At 46.2% G+C, this 21,001-nt stretch overlaps 1 protein-coding gene across 2 annotated transcripts in view; it reads right to left on the bottom strand.

Annotated features, from left to right (window-relative positions):
• katnip (katanin interacting protein) overlaps nt 1–20,870 on the bottom strand; it is a 31,230-nt gene extending 10,360 nt beyond the window's left edge. For both annotated transcript variants that reach the window (XM_072679246.1, XM_072679247.1), the window contains exons 1-17: nt 20,792–20,870; nt 20,105–20,148; nt 16,651–16,736; nt 15,612–15,796; nt 14,753–14,838; nt 13,954–14,055; nt 13,742–13,837; nt 12,797–13,019; nt 12,009–12,131; nt 11,719–11,915; nt 10,334–10,455; nt 9,891–9,984; nt 8,970–9,185; nt 7,867–8,004; nt 4,924–5,563; nt 2,469–2,753; nt 288–1,022 (exon numbers count right to left, since the gene is read on the bottom strand). In XM_072679246.1, coding sequence (XP_072535347.1) covers nt 288–1,022; nt 2,469–2,753; nt 4,924–5,563; nt 7,867–8,004; nt 8,970–9,185; nt 9,891–9,984; nt 10,334–10,455; nt 11,719–11,915; nt 12,009–12,131; nt 12,797–13,019; nt 13,742–13,837; nt 13,954–14,055; nt 14,753–14,838; nt 15,612–15,796; nt 16,651–16,736; nt 20,105–20,148; nt 20,792–20,798 — 3,379 coding nt within the window. In that variant the 5' untranslated portion in view covers nt 20,799–20,870. The remainder of the gene's footprint in view (nt 1–287; nt 1,023–2,468; nt 2,754–4,923; nt 5,564–7,866; nt 8,005–8,969; nt 9,186–9,890; nt 9,985–10,333; nt 10,456–11,718; nt 11,916–12,008; nt 12,132–12,796; nt 13,020–13,741; nt 13,838–13,953; nt 14,056–14,752; nt 14,839–15,611; nt 15,797–16,650; nt 16,737–20,104; nt 20,149–20,791) is intronic.
• Between the last annotated feature and the right edge of the window lie 131 nt (nt 20,871–21,001).

Raw genomic sequence — 21,001 nt, 5'->3', positions numbered from 1 at the left:
TTGACTATATTATTGATCATATTACCATAAAATAAATCTGTATTATTGACTAGATCATTAATCATATTACCATAAAATAAATCTGGATTTTTGGCCATATTATTGATCATATTACCATAAAATAAATCTGGATTTTTGGCCATATTATTGATCATATTACCATAAAATAAATCTGGATTTTTGGCCATATTATTGATCATATTACCATAAAGTATATTGTATTTATATCTGGATATTGTTCAAATACATCTATCTTTGGCTTCGTGCTGCTGGACCCTGTAACCCACCTCCCGTCAGCGTCCCAGAGGCTTTGGCGATTTCCCCTCTGAAGATGCAGCGTCCATCCAGCATCATCTCCACCTCCCTCACGCCCCTGAAGGAGTGTATGCGGGACTTGTTGTAGTTCCAGATGCGGATCATGGCTAGGCGGAGCGTGGACCCCAGGTCCAGTGAGATGAGGTGCTTGCGGCCCGGTGTGAAGGGTGCCAGCCACAAGTGCATGTCATCTTGCGTGCGGTTCACACCATCCGTCAGGTTGGAAACCACCCGGGGGTCCCTGCCGTAGGCCGGAAGGACGTTAATGTCCGGCGGGTCTGCTGTGACGCTGATGGGAGAGACCGGCTCTCCGCTGGAGCTGTAAATCTCTATTCCGTTCAAGCCGACGTAGTGACGGTCGCCCCACGTGGACAAGATGCTGACCAGCAGGTGGCGCCCTTGAGGCAGCACTGGAATCTCAAAGTCCTCGTCTGGTGGGTCGCGCGGGTCATCTTCGGGGTCAGAGGTCACAGAATCAGAGGCCGTAGGGTCGGAGGTGACGGCTGCTGGGCGGCGGGACTGGCGCTGCAGGAACTCGTCGAAGATGTCCCCCTCCAGAGACATGTTGGAGATGCGTCCCCGCTGGCTCTGGTTAAACTTGGTCAGGGAGTCCCACGATTGCATCAGCGTGTCGTCCTGCTCGCTCCGCCATTCCGACCTGAGCCGTCGGCCGCCGCCGGACACCGGGCTGAAGTCCTCTAGAGAAACTGCAAGAGAGAAATAGGCATGTTCACAACCTGAAGACTCCTCCACTTAAAGATTGCAGGAGAAAACCAGGCTCCACTGGTGTGTGTCCAGCTTTCCACTGTGAGAAGACTGCTGTTCTGACCACCCCAGAGTCCAGACCTCAACATCACTGAATTGGTTTGGAAGGACTTATATGGCGAGATGCAGAAAACGTTCCAACTTCCAAGACTGAACTTCAGAGGTGTGCAGTCCACGTCCCTGTATATTTCAGAGCACCCCCACCACCATGTTTAACAGATGGTGGAGGTGTGGAAACACTAAAAGTGAGTGTCCTGAAAAGAACGGAAGCTGTAATGAAGGTAAAGATGGAGCTCTGAATGCTCACAAAGCTGATACTGGAGTTGGCTGTTAAGTCTTCTGCGTAACTATGTCACTATGATCAGAGGATCGCTGGTTTGAATCCCGTTCATGCTGCTAGCCGTGTATATACAGATTGGGTAAATCGGTGGGGAGGAAATGGGTGGAGAATCTGATAAAATAAAATAAAATAAAATAAAAACAAATAAATAAATACATAAATAACTAAAATAAAAATAATAAATAAAAGCTCCTCCATAAAAATTAAATAAAAAATTAATTAAAAAAATAAATTCATTTTTATTGGGTTTAACCCTTTGTAGCCCTTTATTTTAGAACCCTGCACCCTGACCCTGGCTTTCTCAGCTGGGATACGAGACGAGAAGAATTTGATTGTACTGTACTGTCTTTAAAATGAAGACAAAGACAAAGTGGTCGATGAATGTAGAAAAAACAGTGTTTCAAGAAGACACACCTGAAAACATCTACATCAGGAGGAGGTGAACTCTGTGAAGCTCAATCAGACGAGTCTTCAGTCAGCAAGTTTCTGAGTCCAGGAGGAAGCTTAGCTGAAAGCTAGTCTAGCCAGAGAAGCAGACCGTCTTCTCTGAGGACGGCTGTCTGCAGCGTGGGGGATGAGTGGGGATTAGTCTACGGCCTGACTGAGGTGACCAAGCACACGGAGCAGGACGGATAATCTGGTTACAACACAGAAACGCTCCTCACCTCTCAAACACCAGGACACCCTGAATACATCCAATGTCCAAAAATATGTGGACAGCCCGTCTAATGAATGCATTCAGCTACTTTAACTTGCACTCGCTGCTGACACAGATGTGCAAATGCACACACAGCTTGTCTAGTCCCTGTAGAGAAGAAGTACTGCCAATAGAATAGGACTCTCTGGAGCAGATCAACATCATGACCCTATTGGCTCCATGCTGCCTAATAAAGCCAGGCGTGGGCTAGAGGGGTATAAAGCCCCCCAGCATTGAGGAGCTGTGGAGCAGTGGAGGAACTGTGTTCTCTGGAATGATGGTGGAGGAGCTCCATCCTGCACTTTTGAATAGGATGAGTTGAAGGTGGGGGTTTAGGTGAGGCAGGTGTACCTGAGGTAGTGATGTCAGAGGCTCTCTCGGGGTTGTGGTTCTGGTGCGATTTGTTTTTGGAGCGTGTGGATCCTCTCCTGCCGCTGACCGGCCGGTGTGTGTTCTGATTTAGCTCATCCAGCAGGTCCAAATCCCGCTTGGGCAGGATGTTCCCGTCCAGGTCCGATGGTCTGCTTTCCGATTCACCATCCAGGATGAGTTCAGGGTCCAGCTCCAGTGAATCCGCACTAAACTCGGATGACGCTTCTCTCTGAAGCCCATTCAGCACCCTCTTCTGGCTGGAGGCTAGAGGAGGACAGTAAGATGGTAAGATATCCAAACTGTGAACGCTGAACTGCGGGCATCATAAAATAAACCAATAAGCCCATGAATCCCCTCACCTACGGCCTAAAGCGGCTTACTGCCTTTATACAACAGCAACATTAATTATTAACAGTAATATACATACAATATATGTCCAAATATTTGTGGACACCTCTTCTAATGAATGCGTTCAGCTACTTTAAGCTGCACCCATTGCTGACACAGATGTGCAAATGCACACACAGTTTATCTAGTCCCTGTAGAAGAGAAGTACTGCCAATAGAATAGGACTCTCTGGAGCAGATCAACATCATGACCCTATTGGCTCCATGCTGCCTAATAATGCCAGGCGTGGGCTAGTAGAGGGGTATAAAGCCCCCCAGCATTGAGGAGCTGTGGAGCAGTGGAGGAACTGTGTTCTCTGGAGTGATGGTGGTGGAGCTCCATCCAGTACTTTTGGGAAGAGTTGGGGAGTTGGGAATGACGAGGTGGGGTGGTGATCTTTATCCTTCAACATCCTGACCTCACTAACACTCTTTTTCGCTGAATGCAATCAGATCCTCACAGCTATGCTCCTCCAAAATCTAGTAGAAAGTCTTCTTCTCTGGACAGTAGAGACAGTTACTCCAACAGAAGCAGGATCAACTCTTTTAATACCTTTGATTTCAGAAGAAACAGTGAACGAGCAGGTGTCCCAATACTTTTGTCCATATATTACATATCATCACTGTTCTGTTAAAACCTTGCATCTACAAAGTGTTAAATTCACAGGAGAAGATAGAAACCTCTCTGACTTCTGTGCTTGCTTTATAGTACACTATAAAAAAGGTTTCAGTGGTGAAGGCAATGGTTCTACAAAAAAAACCAAACAACCAGGACCACAAATGGTTCTTCATATATGAAATTTTAATATTTTCCAGTACTACAGAGGGCCTCATCACCCTGACTGCTTCTCCCCATGTCTATCGACCTCATCAATGAAACAAGATTAGCCTGACTCTCACCTCACACTCCATATCCTACCACCTCTACAGCCGTCTCTGTGCCCTCATTACTGCTCCACCAAACAGCCTCTCTGCAGACGTCGCCTCACTGTGTCCACCCAAAGCCTCCCGACAGCAGCATCACTGTAGCTGCCCACTCCTCAGTCCACACAGCCCACATAAGAACTCCAAGCTTCCACCGAAGCCCATCTGAAGTCACGTGCACATACCTGTACCCACCCATTGAGCCATACATACAGCATGTTAGCCCCGCCCACTCAACCCAGACTGCACTGCACAGGACACGGAGCAGCCAATCAGGAGAGAGCTCGTTCATATACAGTCTTATACACAAGCTGGGTCACTGGTGTTTCTGATGTTCTGAGTGTAAATAAGTGAAAAAAATCTGCTACAGGAAACATATGTATATCAAATATGACACTTTCTGCAGGTTGCACATAGATTCACAGATTACGGAATTTACCAAATTGAAAATGAATAAAACATAACATATAAAATGCGCCATTATTTTTGCACAAGCCGCATTTCATGTTTTTCTCTGTTAAATTCAGTAAATAAGCGGTAATTATGTATTCAAATGAACAGTATCAGACACTAACTGTGTCATTTTAAGGGGTACAGAGAGGTTGGTTGTGGAGAAATGAACTATGATTAAATTATGAGTATATGCTTGGGAATTTTGTGCCTATATACAGTAGTATGCTTATGATTTAGTAAATACATCCTCTACAGTAAATTTAAATGACAGTTACTGCACATTTTACAAATATATTTATTTATTCATTTATTATTTTTAATGATTATTTTTTCTGTCAAATCTTTCCCTTTTTTTCCCCTCACAGAAAAAAAACCTCATAACTGCCCCCAGCAGTAGAAATGCTCCTGACACTGATAGGGTAAATGCACAGTCAGCTACAGCCTCTATTCAAACTGACGCCTATGCAAGATCGTCCCACTCTGAGGACGGTGCCGGGCCCCCAGCTCCACCGCACCAGCTAAGCTTAAGAGTGAAGACAGGAGAGAGTCTCCAATTGTGTATTAAAACATACAGAAGTGAGTCTCTTACACTCACATCATCAACTATAGAGGTCACATGATCAGGGGCGTCCAAACTTTTGCATGCCACTCTAATGCAAATAAAGTCCCACCTTTCCCGGCGGAGGTGGCGCCGCACACTCTGGCCGGGTTGCAGGGGATGTCAGGCAGGACGGAGTGTTTGGGTTTGATTTCCTCTCCTGCATTCTGCCCTGTGAGCCACAGGGGGCGCTCTCGTTCCCGCGGCGACCGCAGCCACTCTGGAGTCCGACATGAGGCAGGCTGAGTGGTCACCGTAGTAACTGCCTCTCTCTGTAGGCCCAGCAGCTGCTGCTGCTTTTGCCCCAGGGTGAGGTCCAGCGGGGGAGAGTCCCGCTCTAACGAGTCCCTCTGCATCGCGCAGTCGCCAGGGGCGACGGCAGGAGCAGCGCTGTGCTCTGATTGGTCAGTACATACCTCTTTCTCTTCCTTTACATAGATACTATTCTCACTCGCTTCTTTTCTCGCTTGCTCTGATTGGACGGGGCTGACCTCACGAGTTCTGTCGTCATAGCGACGTGGACTGCAGCCCCGCAGGTTGTGCCCTGAGGAGACGGGGCTTGGGGAGGTGCATTCTGGGAGGTGCAGTTCCTGTAGGTCGATGGTGGTGCTGTAGTCGAAGACCTGGTTGCCGCAGCCTTTTTGAAGCTGGCCTTCGTACACCAGCGTGCTGTTCACGTACACACGCACGTCACGAGCCCCGACGTCCAAGTCCTGAACAAACGAACGAACACACACACACACACACACACACACACACACAATGTTAAGATGTAACAGGTTAAAACTTATTAATGCTATATTACTATTATTATTATTATTATTATTATTATATGCTTCTTCAAATTATTACTATTATTATTGTAAATCACAATCTAAAAACACCTATATTTATGTTTTCCTGCATCAAAGTTGCCAGTGGCAACAGCAGCACCTACATGACTACATAAACATCCTAACCCACATTTTATATTGTTATATTGTATGAAATGTTTAATAAAAAAAAAAATCAAGATTTTCCCATTTTTCTCCATAATGTGAAACTGGCAGTTGTTCTTTATACTATATCAGAATTGCTTGATGAATGGACCAATAGAAATGCTCCAAAATGACTTCCATTGACTTCCATTGAAAGTTAGGAAGGTTTTTATCTTCTCACACACGGATACGAGGTCGTCCAGCGATACACATACAAGCATCACTGCTGTCTGGCAGAAACTGTGGATGTAAATGAAGAACACCTAGACCCAGACCAGGACGTCTGGAGCGCTGTGATTTGGACCTGGTCCTGATGTCCTGGTGTCCTGTGACAGTAAGGGTGTCCTCCTTCCTCACCTACCATGAAGACCAGGCTGGCTCTGTCCCTTTCTGTGTCTGTAGAAGCAGCACTTAAACTAAACTAAATTAGCTGTGGGGAGATCTGCCTCGAGATCTTCTGCACTCATCTCGTGGGCTGATCTTGCTGGGACGGTCTGATCTGGTCATGTTGGTCAGCTGTTCCTCTTGTAGATGATTTAGTGGACAGTGGAACAGCGGCTGATCTCTAACTGTTCTGAGATCTGTTTAAACCCCTTCCTAGACTCCTCTGCATCTCCACCTCAATCTTCTTTCTGAAGGCCTCAGAGATCTCTCTGGATCTGGCCATGATGGTGATCTTCTTCACCCCTCACCTCAACCATCAATCAAGATCAGACCAGACTAAACGTCTGAGGTTTAAATCAGACTCCAGACTCCTCCAGAATAATCCTCTCCAACCATGTTCTGATCATCTGCAGCTGAGTCTGATTCCACTCTTCTAGAATGGGGAGGCTGGATGTACAAACACCAGAGCGGAAACTGAAGGAGCGGCTACAGGTCACACTCAGTTAGCATTAGTGTGCTAGCTGTCATTAGCTAGGCTAACGGAGTTATGCTAACAAAAAAGGAACAGGAAACACAAGTAACCAGCACTGACCAACACACACACACACACACACACACATTAACAGAGTGCATCAGACCTGAGTGTGTCCTGAGCGAGGCGAGTGTAAAGGAAGCTCCGGGCAGGAACACACACACACTCCAGACGGAGCGCTGCATCCTGAGTGTGTGAGAGAGGAGCCTGGAGCTAAACTCATCTATAATCCCTACAGCTAATCCCCTACTGTTCCACATACACACACACACACACACACACACACACACACACACACACACACACACCACTGACCTACTCTCAGCGACCACACATGTCTAAACCAAATCAAACACTCCCGGCTTGTTGTTGTGAGTTAGTCTACAGTGGACTTCAGCAGGAGTGGAGCTTCAGCCATAACATTAACACCACCTGCCTAATCCAGAGTGATTCCCCTTCGGCTGCTCTGGCTGCGTCCGCAGCAGATCCTTTAAGCCCTGTAAGTTGTGAGGTGGGTGGGTGAGACCCCCGTGAGCATCAATGAGAGCCTTGGGTGCCCATTCCTTGAAGCACTTTTGGTAGGCACTGACCACCGCATACCCCTCAAGACCTGCTTGCTGATGTTCTGGAGATGTTCTGGAGATGTTCTGACCCAGTCATTATCTAGAACATCACAGTCTGGTTCTTGTCAAAGTGTCTCAGATTCTTACGCTTGTCCATTTTTCCTGCTTCATCACCTTCATCATCTTCAAGAACTGACTGTTCTTCACTCGCTGACTAATATGTAGATCCACCCCTCGACAGACAGGAGCCACTGGACCCAGATCAGCAGTGTTCTTCACTTCAGCGGCCAGTGGTGCTAATCGTGTTATGGCTGATCAGTGATCAGTAAACATAATAGTCATTTTATACAATAAAATCCATGAAATATCTGATCTTAGGTCTGCAGATGTTTTCATTAAAAGACTAAAACTACAGGAAACGGGCACAGTTCCACCCAGACTGGACGCTACACTGATTCTGATTGTATTCTCAGGGAGCAGGAGTGTCTTTACAGGTCTAAAGAGAAGTTAAATAATAATAATAATAATAATAATAATAATAATAAAACACTCCTACTCACGCTCAGGCTGCGGTTATAATTCCAGATCTTAATGCGGGAGATGCTGAAATCTGGAGAGCGTTCCGCATTTCTGACCACAACGTACAGCTGGACCGGAGCGTGAAAGGTACACATCCACATATTACGCTCTTTAGTGGTCTGTAAAACAACCCACACACACACACACACACACAAACAAACATGAACACTAGTGGACATTCATTATATATATATATATATATATATATATAAATTAAACATTTAAACAAATTAAAATAATTACCTCTCACACACATTTACATACATACATTCACTCAAACAAAAACGATATATTATATATATATATATATAAGAAATAATCTGTAATCTAGCATAATAAACAGTCTAATAAAGTGATAAATGGACGTGTGTATACATACTGTATATATACACTGTACACACACACACAATCCCACCATCGATCTGTACTCAACACCCCCATAAGTGAATACATTCTGCAAATTTATTCAAAAGGAAAAACTTTGACAGAAGTATTCAGACGCTTTTATACAGTAATATTTTCCCCTCTGCTTTGTTCAGACTGCTAGTTAGACTGAAACAGGTGGAGCGTCTGTGTTTACAGTGCAGATCGTCAACTTCCAGACCATCGCACATCAGCGTGTGTCAGCAGAGGAGGAGATGTTTTTATTATGTTCTGATGTAAAAAAGGTAAAGGTGTAAGTACCTGTCACAGTACTATGTAGGATGTATCAGATATTACACTGATGAGAACAGATACTACACTTAATTAAGAGACAGACAGATAAATAACACCCTTCTTTTTTTGCTGTTTTGTAATATTTTAACACCAGAAAAAGTGCCAAATCAACTCACATACCTCTAATACATTACGTACATTTTAATTATTTAATGAGTGCTATTTTTACAATTACTATTAATTACATAAGCATGAATTATATTGTGATAATATTCATAGTGGCTACATTAAAATTTCTTCTTACTTTACATTAATTAGGAGAACTCGAGTATTAAGTGCAGCTGGATCTCACTGTGATGTAGTTGTATAAAGGTTAACTGTCTGTTTCATATCTCCAGATGTGTTTATCTTCCTTATCAGAGCTCACCTTGGTCTTTCCGTTGACGAGCGCTGCGAGGTTGCCAGGCTGATCAGCGTTCCTGATGTCCAAGTCATGCGGAGAGACGTAGAGTCTGCGGTTCCTCCGACAGAAAAACTGCACCTCCGTCAGCCCGACCCGACCAGGGTGCCCCCAGTTAGACAAGATCTCCATGGTCACGTACAGAGTGGACGTCACCTCGGTCAACGCTGGTCTCCTCTGCCACTGTAACAGAAATAGCACCCTGTTAACCTTCCCACCACAAAACTGATCCCACCAACACTGTTCATTTTTTTACTCTGCTAAACATTGTATTGATAATTGTGATTGATCTCTGATTCAGACTGTCTCCAATCTCGGATCCGCAAACGTTAAAATAGTTAAAAACTTGCGGCGTGCGGCGCTTCCCTCCAGCTGTGCCTGTTGCCTGGTGATGTTAGAAAAAATGGCCTGACTGTGCATGTGCTGGAGGAGGGCGTGTTTGGTCCGTCCTCACTAGTGTCGGGGGCATTATGTGCGATGAGGGGGGGGCAGCACGTACGGGATGGGTAACTGGCGGTCCAAAGCACTACACCCTGCAGCATGTATCCCTCCACCATTTTAATGATCTGATTTTAAAAGCAGGTTCTAGAGCCGAACTCTTCTCAGAACTCTGGTAGAACAGTGTCTCGGGCATCAGTCAGCGTCTTCATCACCATTAGGTGAAGAACTTTCTGTGAGGAGCTTTTATTAGAGCTTCAGACGTCTGCTTCCCTTCTCCTCCACTGTAGAACCACAGCTCTGACTGAGGGAGGTTATCTAGAACCGAGCGCTTCACACCAGGTATAAGATCACCACATCCGGATGAACAGCAAACCCAGAGCATGAGGAGGTAAACAGTCAGGGTAAACAGTCTGAATAATGAGAGTAAGAACATAAACACACACTCACAGCCGGAGGGGAGCTGCTGATGCGTGAGTGAGGACCAGTGGATTCAGCCTCAGCTTCAATTCTCTCAAGAGCCTTCAGCAAACGCTTCTGCTGACTGAGCGAGAGAGAGAGACAGAGAGAGAGAGAGAGAGAGAGAGAGACAGAGAGAGAGAGAGAGAGAGAGAGAGAGAGAGAGAGAGAGAGAGAGAGAGAGAGACAGACAGACAGAGAGAGAGAGAGAGAGAGAGAGAGAGAGAGAGAGAGAGAGAGACAGACAGAGAGAGAGAGAGAGAGAGAGAGAGAGAGAGAGAGAGAGAGAGACAGACAGACAGACAGACAGACAGACAGACAGACAGAGAGAGAGAGAGGGAGAGAGAGAGGGTTCATTTTAAATGCAGCCTCCACTGCATTTCAACACTTGTTAGCAGAGAGGACTGTGGGGAACATGTGTGTTACAATGTCACCTTGGCTCCATCAGCGTGATCCTCTGCATGGCTTTAGTCACTCGACTCTCATCATCTTCATCTTCATCATCGTCATTATCCTCAACATGGATGGATCCATTCATGTTGAGTCGTGTTCTTGTCTGTGCAGAACCCACACAAAATACATAAAACCCAATAAATACATACATCCTATTAACATACAGTATATAGCCCATAAACAAACAGTATATACCCCACTAACACATACATCCCATAAACATACAGTGTATACCCCATAAACATACAGTATATATCCCATTAACACATACATCCCATAAACATACAGTATATACCCAATAAATATACAGTATATACCCCAAAGATATACAGTATATACCCCACTAACACATACATTCCATAAACATACAGTATACATCCCATAAACATACAGTATATACCCCATAAACACATACATCCCATAAACATACAGTATATACCCAATAAATATACAGTATATACCCCAAAAATATACAGTATATACCCCACTAACACACACATAAACATACAGTATATATCCCATACAGTTACACCCCAAAAATATACAGTATATACCCCACTAACACATACATAAACACACAGTATATATCCCATAGACATACAGTATATACCCCAAACATATATAGTATATACCCCGCTAACACATACATCCCATAAACATACAGTATATATCCCATAGACATACAGTATATACCCCAAACATATATAGTATATACCCCGCTAACACATACATCCCATAAACATACAGTATATATCCCATAGACATACAGTATATACCCCATAAACATACAGTATATACCCCATAAATATACAGTACATACCCCATACACACAGTTACACCCCATACACACAGTATATACCCCATAAATATACAGTATATAACCCATACACACAGTTACACCCCATACACACAGTATATACCCCATAAATATACAGTATATAACCCATACACAGTTACACCCCATACACACAGTATATACCCCATAAATATACAGTATATAACCCATACACACAGTATATACCCCATAAATATACAGTATATAACCCATACACACAGTATATACCCCATAAATATACAGTATATAACCTATACACACAGTTACACCCCATACACACAGTATATACCCCATAAATATACAGTATATACCCCATAAATATACAGTATATAACCCATACACACAGTTACACCCCATACACACAGTATATACCCCATAAATATACAGTATATAACCCATACACACAGTTACACCCCATACACAAACAGTATATACCCCCTAAAACAGTTACACCCCAGTTTACACTACAGTTTTATTTACACTATAGGATAAGTATGTTTATAAGTGAGTATATGTATGTATATGTATTACCGGACTGAGGCTGAACACACTCCTCTCTCTGGGGTCGGGCGTGTGTGTGTGAGACGCTCTGTCTGACAGGAGTGTGTGTGTAGGGGTGTTTTCTCTCTGCAGAGCCTCGAAGACTCTGATCACAGTCTCTTCTGAATCCCGCTCTTCCTGCACTTTACGCACCACTGACAGGGGGCGCTCTACACGACTGCCCGGCCCTGAGAGACAGGAAAACAGACTTATGAACCAAACTGTGTGTGTGTGTGTGTGTGTGTGTGTGTGTGTGTATAGAGGATACTGTGTATCCTTACGTGGTGTGTCCAGTCGGGTTCTGTTGGATCTGTCCGTTTTCTTGACTAGAACAGGTTTGGTGGGAACATACGACTCCACATGATCCTTCCTCCTAGCCGTGAGAGAGTGTTCAATCTTGCGCCCTAATAACACACACACACACACACACACACACACACACACACACACACACACACACACACACACACACACAACAGATGCAGGTGAAGATAAATCCAGTAAAAAGGAGAAACAAGAGCTTCTCATTCTGAAGAAAGAAAGTAGTGAGATCTTGTGGGTGAGCTAGTCTGAAGAACAGAGCTCGGTTCCTCCAGGGTTCTCCTGGACGCCCCCCAGTCCAGCAGCACAGCGTGGAGGATGTGTTCACCTCCATCAGCAGCAGCAGCAACAGCTCACCTGATTTACCATCATTAAGCCCTGATTTACCACCAAACCAGGTGTTGATCTGAGGAGAACTCTAAATAACACTAGACTCCATGAGGAGAACTTTGGAGATGTTCTAATGATGAACACAGTGATGGAGAACCACCACCACTTTCTGTAGGAGTGTTATTATTAGTGTTTATTTTAATATCAGTGTTTTTGTTTAGGCTGCACTTCTTCTAAATGATAAAACTGGAAAATTCATTCATTTTAAATATTTAACCGTTTAAACCATAAACAACGCTGACAATCATCAAACCCGTTACAGGGAGTTACAGAGCAGCGGTCAGAGGCAGCTGTAGGGTCTATAGGGGTCTAATGGGGCATTTCAGCATTTTTGTGAACTGTATAACTGACGCCCAACCTTTATGGGAGGGGCCAAAGTCCAGCACAATGACGTCACTGGTGCTGGGGTGGGTTTTGATTGGCTGTGTGGGGTTGGAGGAGGGGGGCAGGGTGATATCGCTTAGACTTTCATTGCTCTCCTCTCTCTCCAGCTGCTCCTCCACCCACTCCTCCTCAGACTCCTCCCCTGCAGAGTCACGGCTGCTCCGCCTTACACTGGCCTCCAGGCTGCGCCGCAGCACCTAACACACACACAAATAAATCAACACACACACACACACACACACACACACTGCTATTAATTACATACTACACAGAGTGCTAGTGTTTGGGTCTGTGGCGGCGGTGATGGTGTTTGGGTCTGTGGCGGTGGTGCTGATGGTGTTTGGGTCTGTGATGGTGATAATTGTGTTTGGGTCTGTGGCAGTGGTGCTGATGGTGTTTGGGTCTGTGGCGGTGGTGCTGATGGTGTTTGGGTCTGTGGTGCTGATGGTGTTTGGGTCTGTGATGGTGATAGTGGTGTTTGGGTCTGTGGCGGTGATGGTACTGATGGTGTTTAGATCTGTGGCAGCGGTGCTGATGGTGTTTGGGTCTGTGGCGGCAGTGGTAATGGTGTTTGGGTCTGTGGCAGTGGTGCTAAAGGTGTTTGGGTCTGTGGCGGGGCAGATGGGGCTGATGGTGTTTGGGTCTGTGATGGTGCTGATGGTGGTGTTCGGGTCTGTGATGGTGCTGATGGTGTTTGGGTCTGTGGCAGTGCTGATGGTGCTGATGGTGTTTGGGTCTGTGAGGGTGATGATGGTGCTGATGGTGTTTGGGTCTGTGGTGGTGGTGCTGGTGTTTGGGTCTGTGGGCCGGCGGTGATGGTGTTTGGGTCTGTGGCAGTGCTGATGGTGCTGATGGTGTTTGGGTCTGTGAGGGTGATGATGGTGCTGATGGTGTTTGGGTCTGTGGTGGTGTCACTCACTTTGACTTGATCCAGGTTGAGGAGAACTCTGTCTGCTGGTTCTGAGTCTGACTGAGAGCCCAAAGCCCGGGACACTGTGCCGTCTCGTCTGCCAGTCTGAGAGGGAGAGGCAGAAATCCGGGAGCTGATATTTCCATCATTTCATAATAAACAATTCCTACAGCTTCAGTTCATCTCAGAGACCTTCTCCTCCTCTCAAACGCATCCTTTACCTCCATGTTTACACTCTCGTACGGCTCGAAGTCCTCAGAGTACCTATATTCTGGAGACACCTTGATCCGGTCTCCTTTCTCTGTACGGATGTGTATCGACCCCTGCAGACCATGCAGCACAGGAACGATTAGCCCACAGGGTCCCACCAAATGAAGGAACTTCACACCCCACCAATCAGCACTCACACTCAAACCAACCGCGATAAGTAAACATGATAATAAGATCAAATTAGACAAAAGTATTGGGACACCTGTTCCTTCACTGCTTCTTCTGAAATCAGAGCTACTAAAAAGAGCTGATCCTGCTTCTGTTGGAGTAACTGTCTCTACTGTCCAGAGAAGAAGACTTTCTACTAGATTTTGGAGGAGGAGCATTGCTGTGAGGATTTGATTGCAGTCATTCCAGAGAACACAGTTCTTCCACTGCTCCACAGCTCCTCAATGCTGGGGGGCTTTATACCCCTCTAGCCCACGCCTGGCATTAGGCAGCATGGAGCCAATAGGGTCATGATGTTTATCTGCTCCTGCAGATTGGGAATACTTATCTATAAGGACCAGACAAGCTGTGTGTGTGCATTTGCACATCTGTGTCAGCAATGGGTGCAGCTTAAAGAAGCTAATTTCTGCATTCAGAAGAAGAGGTGTCCACAAACATTTGGACAAATATAGTGTACATTTTAAGCTAAAACAGTGAGATCTTAAAGCCTGAATTTTGTCTGTAGCTCCAGTGCATAACAAGAATAGCCAACTTTACATGTGAAATAAGTGTGTGTGTGTGTGTGTGTGTGTGTGTGTGTACCTGGACCCATTCTCTGCGCTGTACTCTCTCAGGTGCTGTGTGACTCCTCTGTGTGGGATGCTCTACTGCACTCTTCCTGGAGGCATCTACAGATCAGATCAGCAGCAGCTCTGTATTATTAAACACTGGGATGTGTGTATATATATGTACACAGATGAGCCAAAACATTAGGACCAGATTACGGTAACAGCGTAGATGGTGTGATAAAAGAGCTGCATGTGAAGGTCTGGGTTCTCTGTCAGACGGTACCAGAACTGTCGGTACTCGTAGGGGAAGGTCTGGATGTGGAGAAATGGGCAGAGTGAAGACCTGAGGCCCTCTGACGAGGGTCAGATCGTTACGTCCAGACGACTGGACATAAGTAGTCCGGCATGGCCCAAGGGTGCGCAAGAGTGATGAAGGGTGTCCTGTGTGGGTGGAACCAACAGAGGTTCTACTGTGGCACCCAGAACAGAGATGTTTAATGATGGTTATGGGAAGAGGAATGGGCCACAACGCATAGTGCTGCAGCGCCCCCTGCTGTGTATTGGGGGGGACAGAGTGCCCATGCTGACCCTTGTCCACCGTGGCCTCCAACGGACACATGAGCTGGACCTCGAAGTGACGGAAGAAGGCAGTCTGGCCCGACGAGTCCTGATTTCTTCTCCATCATGTGGATGGCTGGGTGCTCTGTTAACCTGTAGGGGGCGCTGGAACAACAAGCCTAAAGGACCTGCTGGAGTGTCTTGGCATCAGATAACAGCCCGTCTGCCTTCACAGGTGGATGGAACTGGTTTGGTGGCACATGGACGAGGCATGTATGGTCATAATGTTTTGGCGCATCATTGTGAAGTGTGTGTTTGTGGGAGTGTGTCGGTACCTGCGGTGTGTGTGCTCCTCTGTGCTGGGGACGGGTTGGTAAGATATCTCTGGGCAGGTCTCCTGCTGGGTCGACTGCACTTAGCCACATTAGCATTAGCGCCGTTGATGTAGAGGGTGAAGCCCTGTTCCAGCTGCTCCAACTCCGACTGCTTGGGGTCCTTAATCTGCAGTTTCCTCAACGCTCTGAGAGGGGGAGGGGGGGAGAGAGGGAGGGGGGGGGGGGGTAAAGATTAGGAGGCTTTGGCACTGAAGAACCCTGAACCCATTATGAAAGACATGGAGCACCATCATGCTGGAGGCGTGGTGAGGTTTCGTGGAGAGCGGTGGTATTTGGTGGAGAGTGGTGGTGTTTCATGGAGAGTGGTGGTATTTGGTGGTGTTTGGTGGAGAATGGGGGTGTGTGGTGGTGTTGGGTGGAGAATGGTGGTGTTGGGTGGAGAGTGGTGGAGAGTTCTGCTTTGAGACATGAAGCATCATCACGCTGGAGGCAGTCGCTGGCTAACTGTGGTCATAAAGAGATGCAGATGGTCAGCACTGAGACTCTAACAGGCTGTGGCCTTCAACACATGACTGACTGGTAGTAATGGACCCACACCATTACACCACCACCTCCACCAGCCTGGACCTTGGACACGAGGCAGGTTGGGTCCCTGGACAGATGCTGCTGGTGCCAAATTCCCTGACCCCTCTGTGCTCCTCAGCAGAAATCCAGATCCCTCAGACCAGGCTTGGTGTTCCCTCTCTACACTCAGACAAACCCACACGCTACCTCCTGGCCAGAGGAACCATCAGAGGAGCGATCAGTGTTAGCCAATCACAGGGGCCGACTGACAAGAACGGAGGACTAATAATGAAGTGTGTGTGTGTGTGTGTGTGTGTGTGTGTGGTGTTTGCCACACTGCAACAGTATCCATCTGCTTCACACGAAAGTTAAAATCGGGGTCACACTGAACGTGTTCTTGTGTCACCTAACCTGTGTGTGTGTGTGTGTGTGTGTGTGTGTGTGTGTGTGTGTGTGTGTGTGTGTGTGATTTAACCTGTTTTTGTGCTGCAGGTTGATTAAATATTCATCCAGATGCTCTTCAGCAGAGTGTTGTTTTCCAGTCTCGTTTCTCCGTGCCTCCTGCGCGCACACACACACACACACACACACACACACACACACACACACACACACACTCCATTAGTCTTAACTATAATAAACAGCACACTGTATTTTCACTAGATCATCTACTAGCTGTAGTAAACACACACACACACACACACACACACACACACACACACACACACACTCACAGCTACAGGAATCAGTGCTGGGATCTTCTCACTTCAGAACCAGCCTTCAGTCCAAACAGCCCGTCCCCCCAATTACCAAACACACAACAACAACGAGGTGCACAGGGTCTGATCGAGAATGACTGGTTTTCTCCAATGATGGTGTGTAGGTGGAGGAGAATGATGGTGTGTAGGTGGAGGAGAATGATGGTGTGTAGGTGGAGGAGAATGATGGTGTGTAGGTGAAGGAGAATGATGGTGTTGAACAAGGATGGAGGCCACTTTGTTGAAGAACAATGTTGTTTTGAGTGGAAAGTGGTGGAGAATAGTGGTGTTGGGTGGAAAGTGGTGGTGTTTTGAGGAGAGTGGTGGAAAGGGATGGTGTTGGGTGGAGAGCGGTGGTGCGTAATTTAGGGAAAAAAAGAGAAAACACAAACCAACAGAAGTAAAGCTTACAGAACAGCTGCTGATCAGTCAGCCAGAGTCTGCAGAGAGAGAGAGAGAGAGAGAGAGAGAGAGAGACAGAGAGAGAGAGAGAGAGAGAGACAGAGAGAGAGAGAGAGAGAGACAGAGAGAGAGAGACAGAGAAAGAGACAGAGAGAGAGAGAGAAATGGAAAGAGGAAAAGAGAGGGGAAAAGAGAGTCCAAGTGAGAGGGAGTGAGAGAGTGAGAGGGAGGGGTAAGGTAAAATCCAGAAGTCCCAGCAGCCCCTCTGATTATGGGTGATCTGAGGGTCTGAGCAACCGGGCATTATCTGCTTACAGGTTACACACACAGGTCAGATCCTCACACAGAGACAATATGAGGACTGGACTTTCTCCTGCAGGACTCACACCATGACACTACCTACACCATGTTTAACTGTAGCTTTGACATTTCACTGTTGAAGGATGAGCTGCTTTACTGTTAGACCACTCCTCTCACTCTGGAGCTGCTTTACTGTAGATCACTCCTCTCACTCTGGATCTGCTCTACTGTAGATCACTCCTCTCACTCTGGAGCTGCTCTACTGTAGATCACTCCTCTCACTCTGGAGCTGCTGCTTTACTATAGATCACTCCTCTCACTCTGGAGCTGCATTACTGTAGATCACTCCTCTCACTCTGGAGCTGCTTTACTGTAGACCACTCCTCTCACTCTGGAGCTGCTTTACTGTAGATCACTCCTCTCACTCTGGAGCTGCATTACTGTAGATCACTCCTCTCACTCTGGAGCTGCTCTACTGTAGATCACTCCTCTCACTCTGGAGCTGCTTTACTGTAGATCACTCCTCTCACTCTGGAGCTGCTGCTTTACTATAGATCACTCCTCTCACTCTGGAGCTGCTCTACTGTAGATCACTCCTCTCACTCTGGAGCTGCTTTACTGTAGACCACTCCTCTCACTCTGGAGCTGCTTTACTGTAGATCACTCCTCTCACTCTGGAGCTGCATTACTGTAGATCACTCCTCTCACTCTGGAGCTGCTCTACTGTAGATCACTCCTCTCACTCTGGAGCTGCTTTACTGTAGATCACTCCTCTCACTCTGGAGCTGCATTACTGTAGATCACTCCTCTTACTCTGGGTCTGCTGCTTTACTGTAGATCACTCCTCTCACTCTGGAGCTGCTGCTTTACTGTAGATCACTCCTCTCACTCTGGAGCTGCTGCTTTACTGTAGATCACTCCTCTCACTCTGGAGCTGCTGCTTTACTGTAGATCACTCCTCTCACTCTGGAGCTGCTGCTTTACTGTAGATCACTCCTCTCACTCTGGAGTCATTACTTTACTGAAGTACGAGGAGGGGTTTCGCTCCTCAGTCAGACTCTACAGAGATCAGCCCACCCTCCACAACCCTCACAGCTCGAGTGATTACTGCTGCGTTACACAATACAACTGCGATCACACAAATATTCACACAGATCTGTGATTCATTCATATGTATTGATTTATTGTAGCTGTTTGTGGTTTAATGGATGTAAATTTTATCTAATTCTATATCCAGCAGGTTCGCATTGGTCACAATTCTGACCAATAATAAACTCTGTGATTTCTCTAAATCTGAAACTGGCATAGTTAATGAAGGGGCTGAGCAATCAGTAAAATTCACATGCTCACTAAAATTCTGGGGTTAAGTGGGTTATGTCAATACAAGTATTAGAATTTGCATATTATTGTTCTTTAGACTCACGTTCAGAGTATTATTCCACCAGACCTTCCCTCACCTCCTGCACGAGATCCAAAGCACACCACCTGATCTGTTAAACATGGTGGTGGGTTGTTCTGGCATATGCAGGGAAATTCATCCACACAAGTCCAGTCTTATAAGTGCTTTCACCATCCACGTCCTCCCAAACACATTTAACGACGTTGAGGTCTGGACTCTGCCGGCCCATTTTTGTGATTTCTGGTCTCCACTTTGTCTATTGTTCATTGTTCTCGCCTCCACATCATTTCAGACCTGCATAGACCTTTCCACACCTCCTACCCAAGACCCAAAGCGTTCCACCTCACCTGTTCATCAGTACACAGCCTCACCTGGTGGTGTTCTGGAATATGCAGGACATTTTGCAACACCACCTGATCTGTTAAACATGGTGGTGGGTTGTTCTGGAATATGCAGGGAAAATTCATCCACACCTCCAAAGTCCAGTCTTATAAGTTGGCACACACTCTGCTTCTCACCATCCAAGTCACATTCAATGATGCTGAGGTCTGGACTCTGGGGACATCGGCCCATTGTTGTGACGTCTTATGTCTCCACAATGTCGACTGTTCATAGAACTGAGTAATCTTTTCACAGTGAAAGGACGAACACCATCAATGCTTTCAGATCTGAAGCGAGGGTTGAGCTTGCCGTTTGGGGGGGGGGTCTTCCAGGGGGGACATTGGGGGGCTTACTTTGGAAACTCCTGCTAACATTCCTCTTCATTATGAAAGCGTATTATCTTATTTAATCACAGAAATGACTCTTGAAATAGAAATAACCTGGATCTAAGGTGTGTATATGGATAATAGTATATGGATAACATATTACCATTCATACCTGGCTGTACAGTCTCTCACAGGTGTGTGTGTATATATATATATACACACACACACACACACACACACACACAGACACATTATATAACATATATATGGACGGTCAGAACATCATTACTGGTGGATTTTAACAATTTAACCCATAAGAAAGTAGCTAAGAAGCTCTGCTGTGACCCGCGGGACTGCTCTTACCTCGCTGCCCGCTGTAGGTGTCTGAGAGCGGCGTTCAGCTGCCCCTGTAGTCGGGGGTCGAGAAAGGGGTGGAGGGGGGCAGTGAGAACAAAATATTAGAACTGTGTAATGTTTAAAGAGCTTAATTACCTTAATTTATATTTAAATGACATTAGTTTAGTACTAAATTAGTACTGAAGCATTTCAACAGCGGTGGTGATGCAGCTGTTAGCTAGCGGCGGAGCTTGGTGAGGTTCCCCGCGGAGAGCGCTCCCTACGCCCGCTTGCGGAGACAGTCCACACCGCGGCTGGAGGTTGGGCCCGGTTGAATTGAACAGTTTACGGGGAGAATGGGGGGTTTTGGAATTGTTGAAATTGAGATTAATGTGAAGCGAATTTGCTTTTGTGTTATTGATCTGTGTTTGGCGATTTTTGAAATGTCGGTTTTTGGAATTGTCCGTTCCACCTTAAATGGTGCAGCAGTTACATTCGGGCGCCTGGGGCGCCCGAATGTAACTGCTGCACCATTTAAGGTGGAACGGACAATTCCAAAAACACGCCAACCACAGCTGCTGGCCTACTTATCCAGCTTTGCAACGCAGCAAACAGCCACAAAATAACCACCTACAACTAATTACACTAATTAATCCTTAATTATCAGCACTAATTTAGCTAAAATATGCTCGTTATTGAAAGCCGTTCACTCACAGTCCATCACATCCCTGCTTCCCCCATCGGCTCCAAGCGGCGCTCACAACACGCGACTTCTGTTGTGGACAGATGCAGACGGTAACCAGGAGAACCGCGGGCCAATCAGAACGCAGCGTACACCATAAACACGCCCATTCCTATTAACATGCACGGCCGTCGTCCAATCAGAAAACGCGTGACCCTGGCATCCAGGAAAAGACTCTCTAT

The sequence above is a fragment of the Salminus brasiliensis genome, chromosome 5 (genome assembly GCF_030463535.1).
Source record: "Salminus brasiliensis chromosome 5, fSalBra1.hap2, whole genome shotgun sequence".
NCBI lineage: Eukaryota > Metazoa > Chordata > Actinopteri > Characiformes > Bryconidae > Salminus > Salminus brasiliensis.
This window is presented reverse-complemented; position numbering and strand designations above follow the sequence as displayed.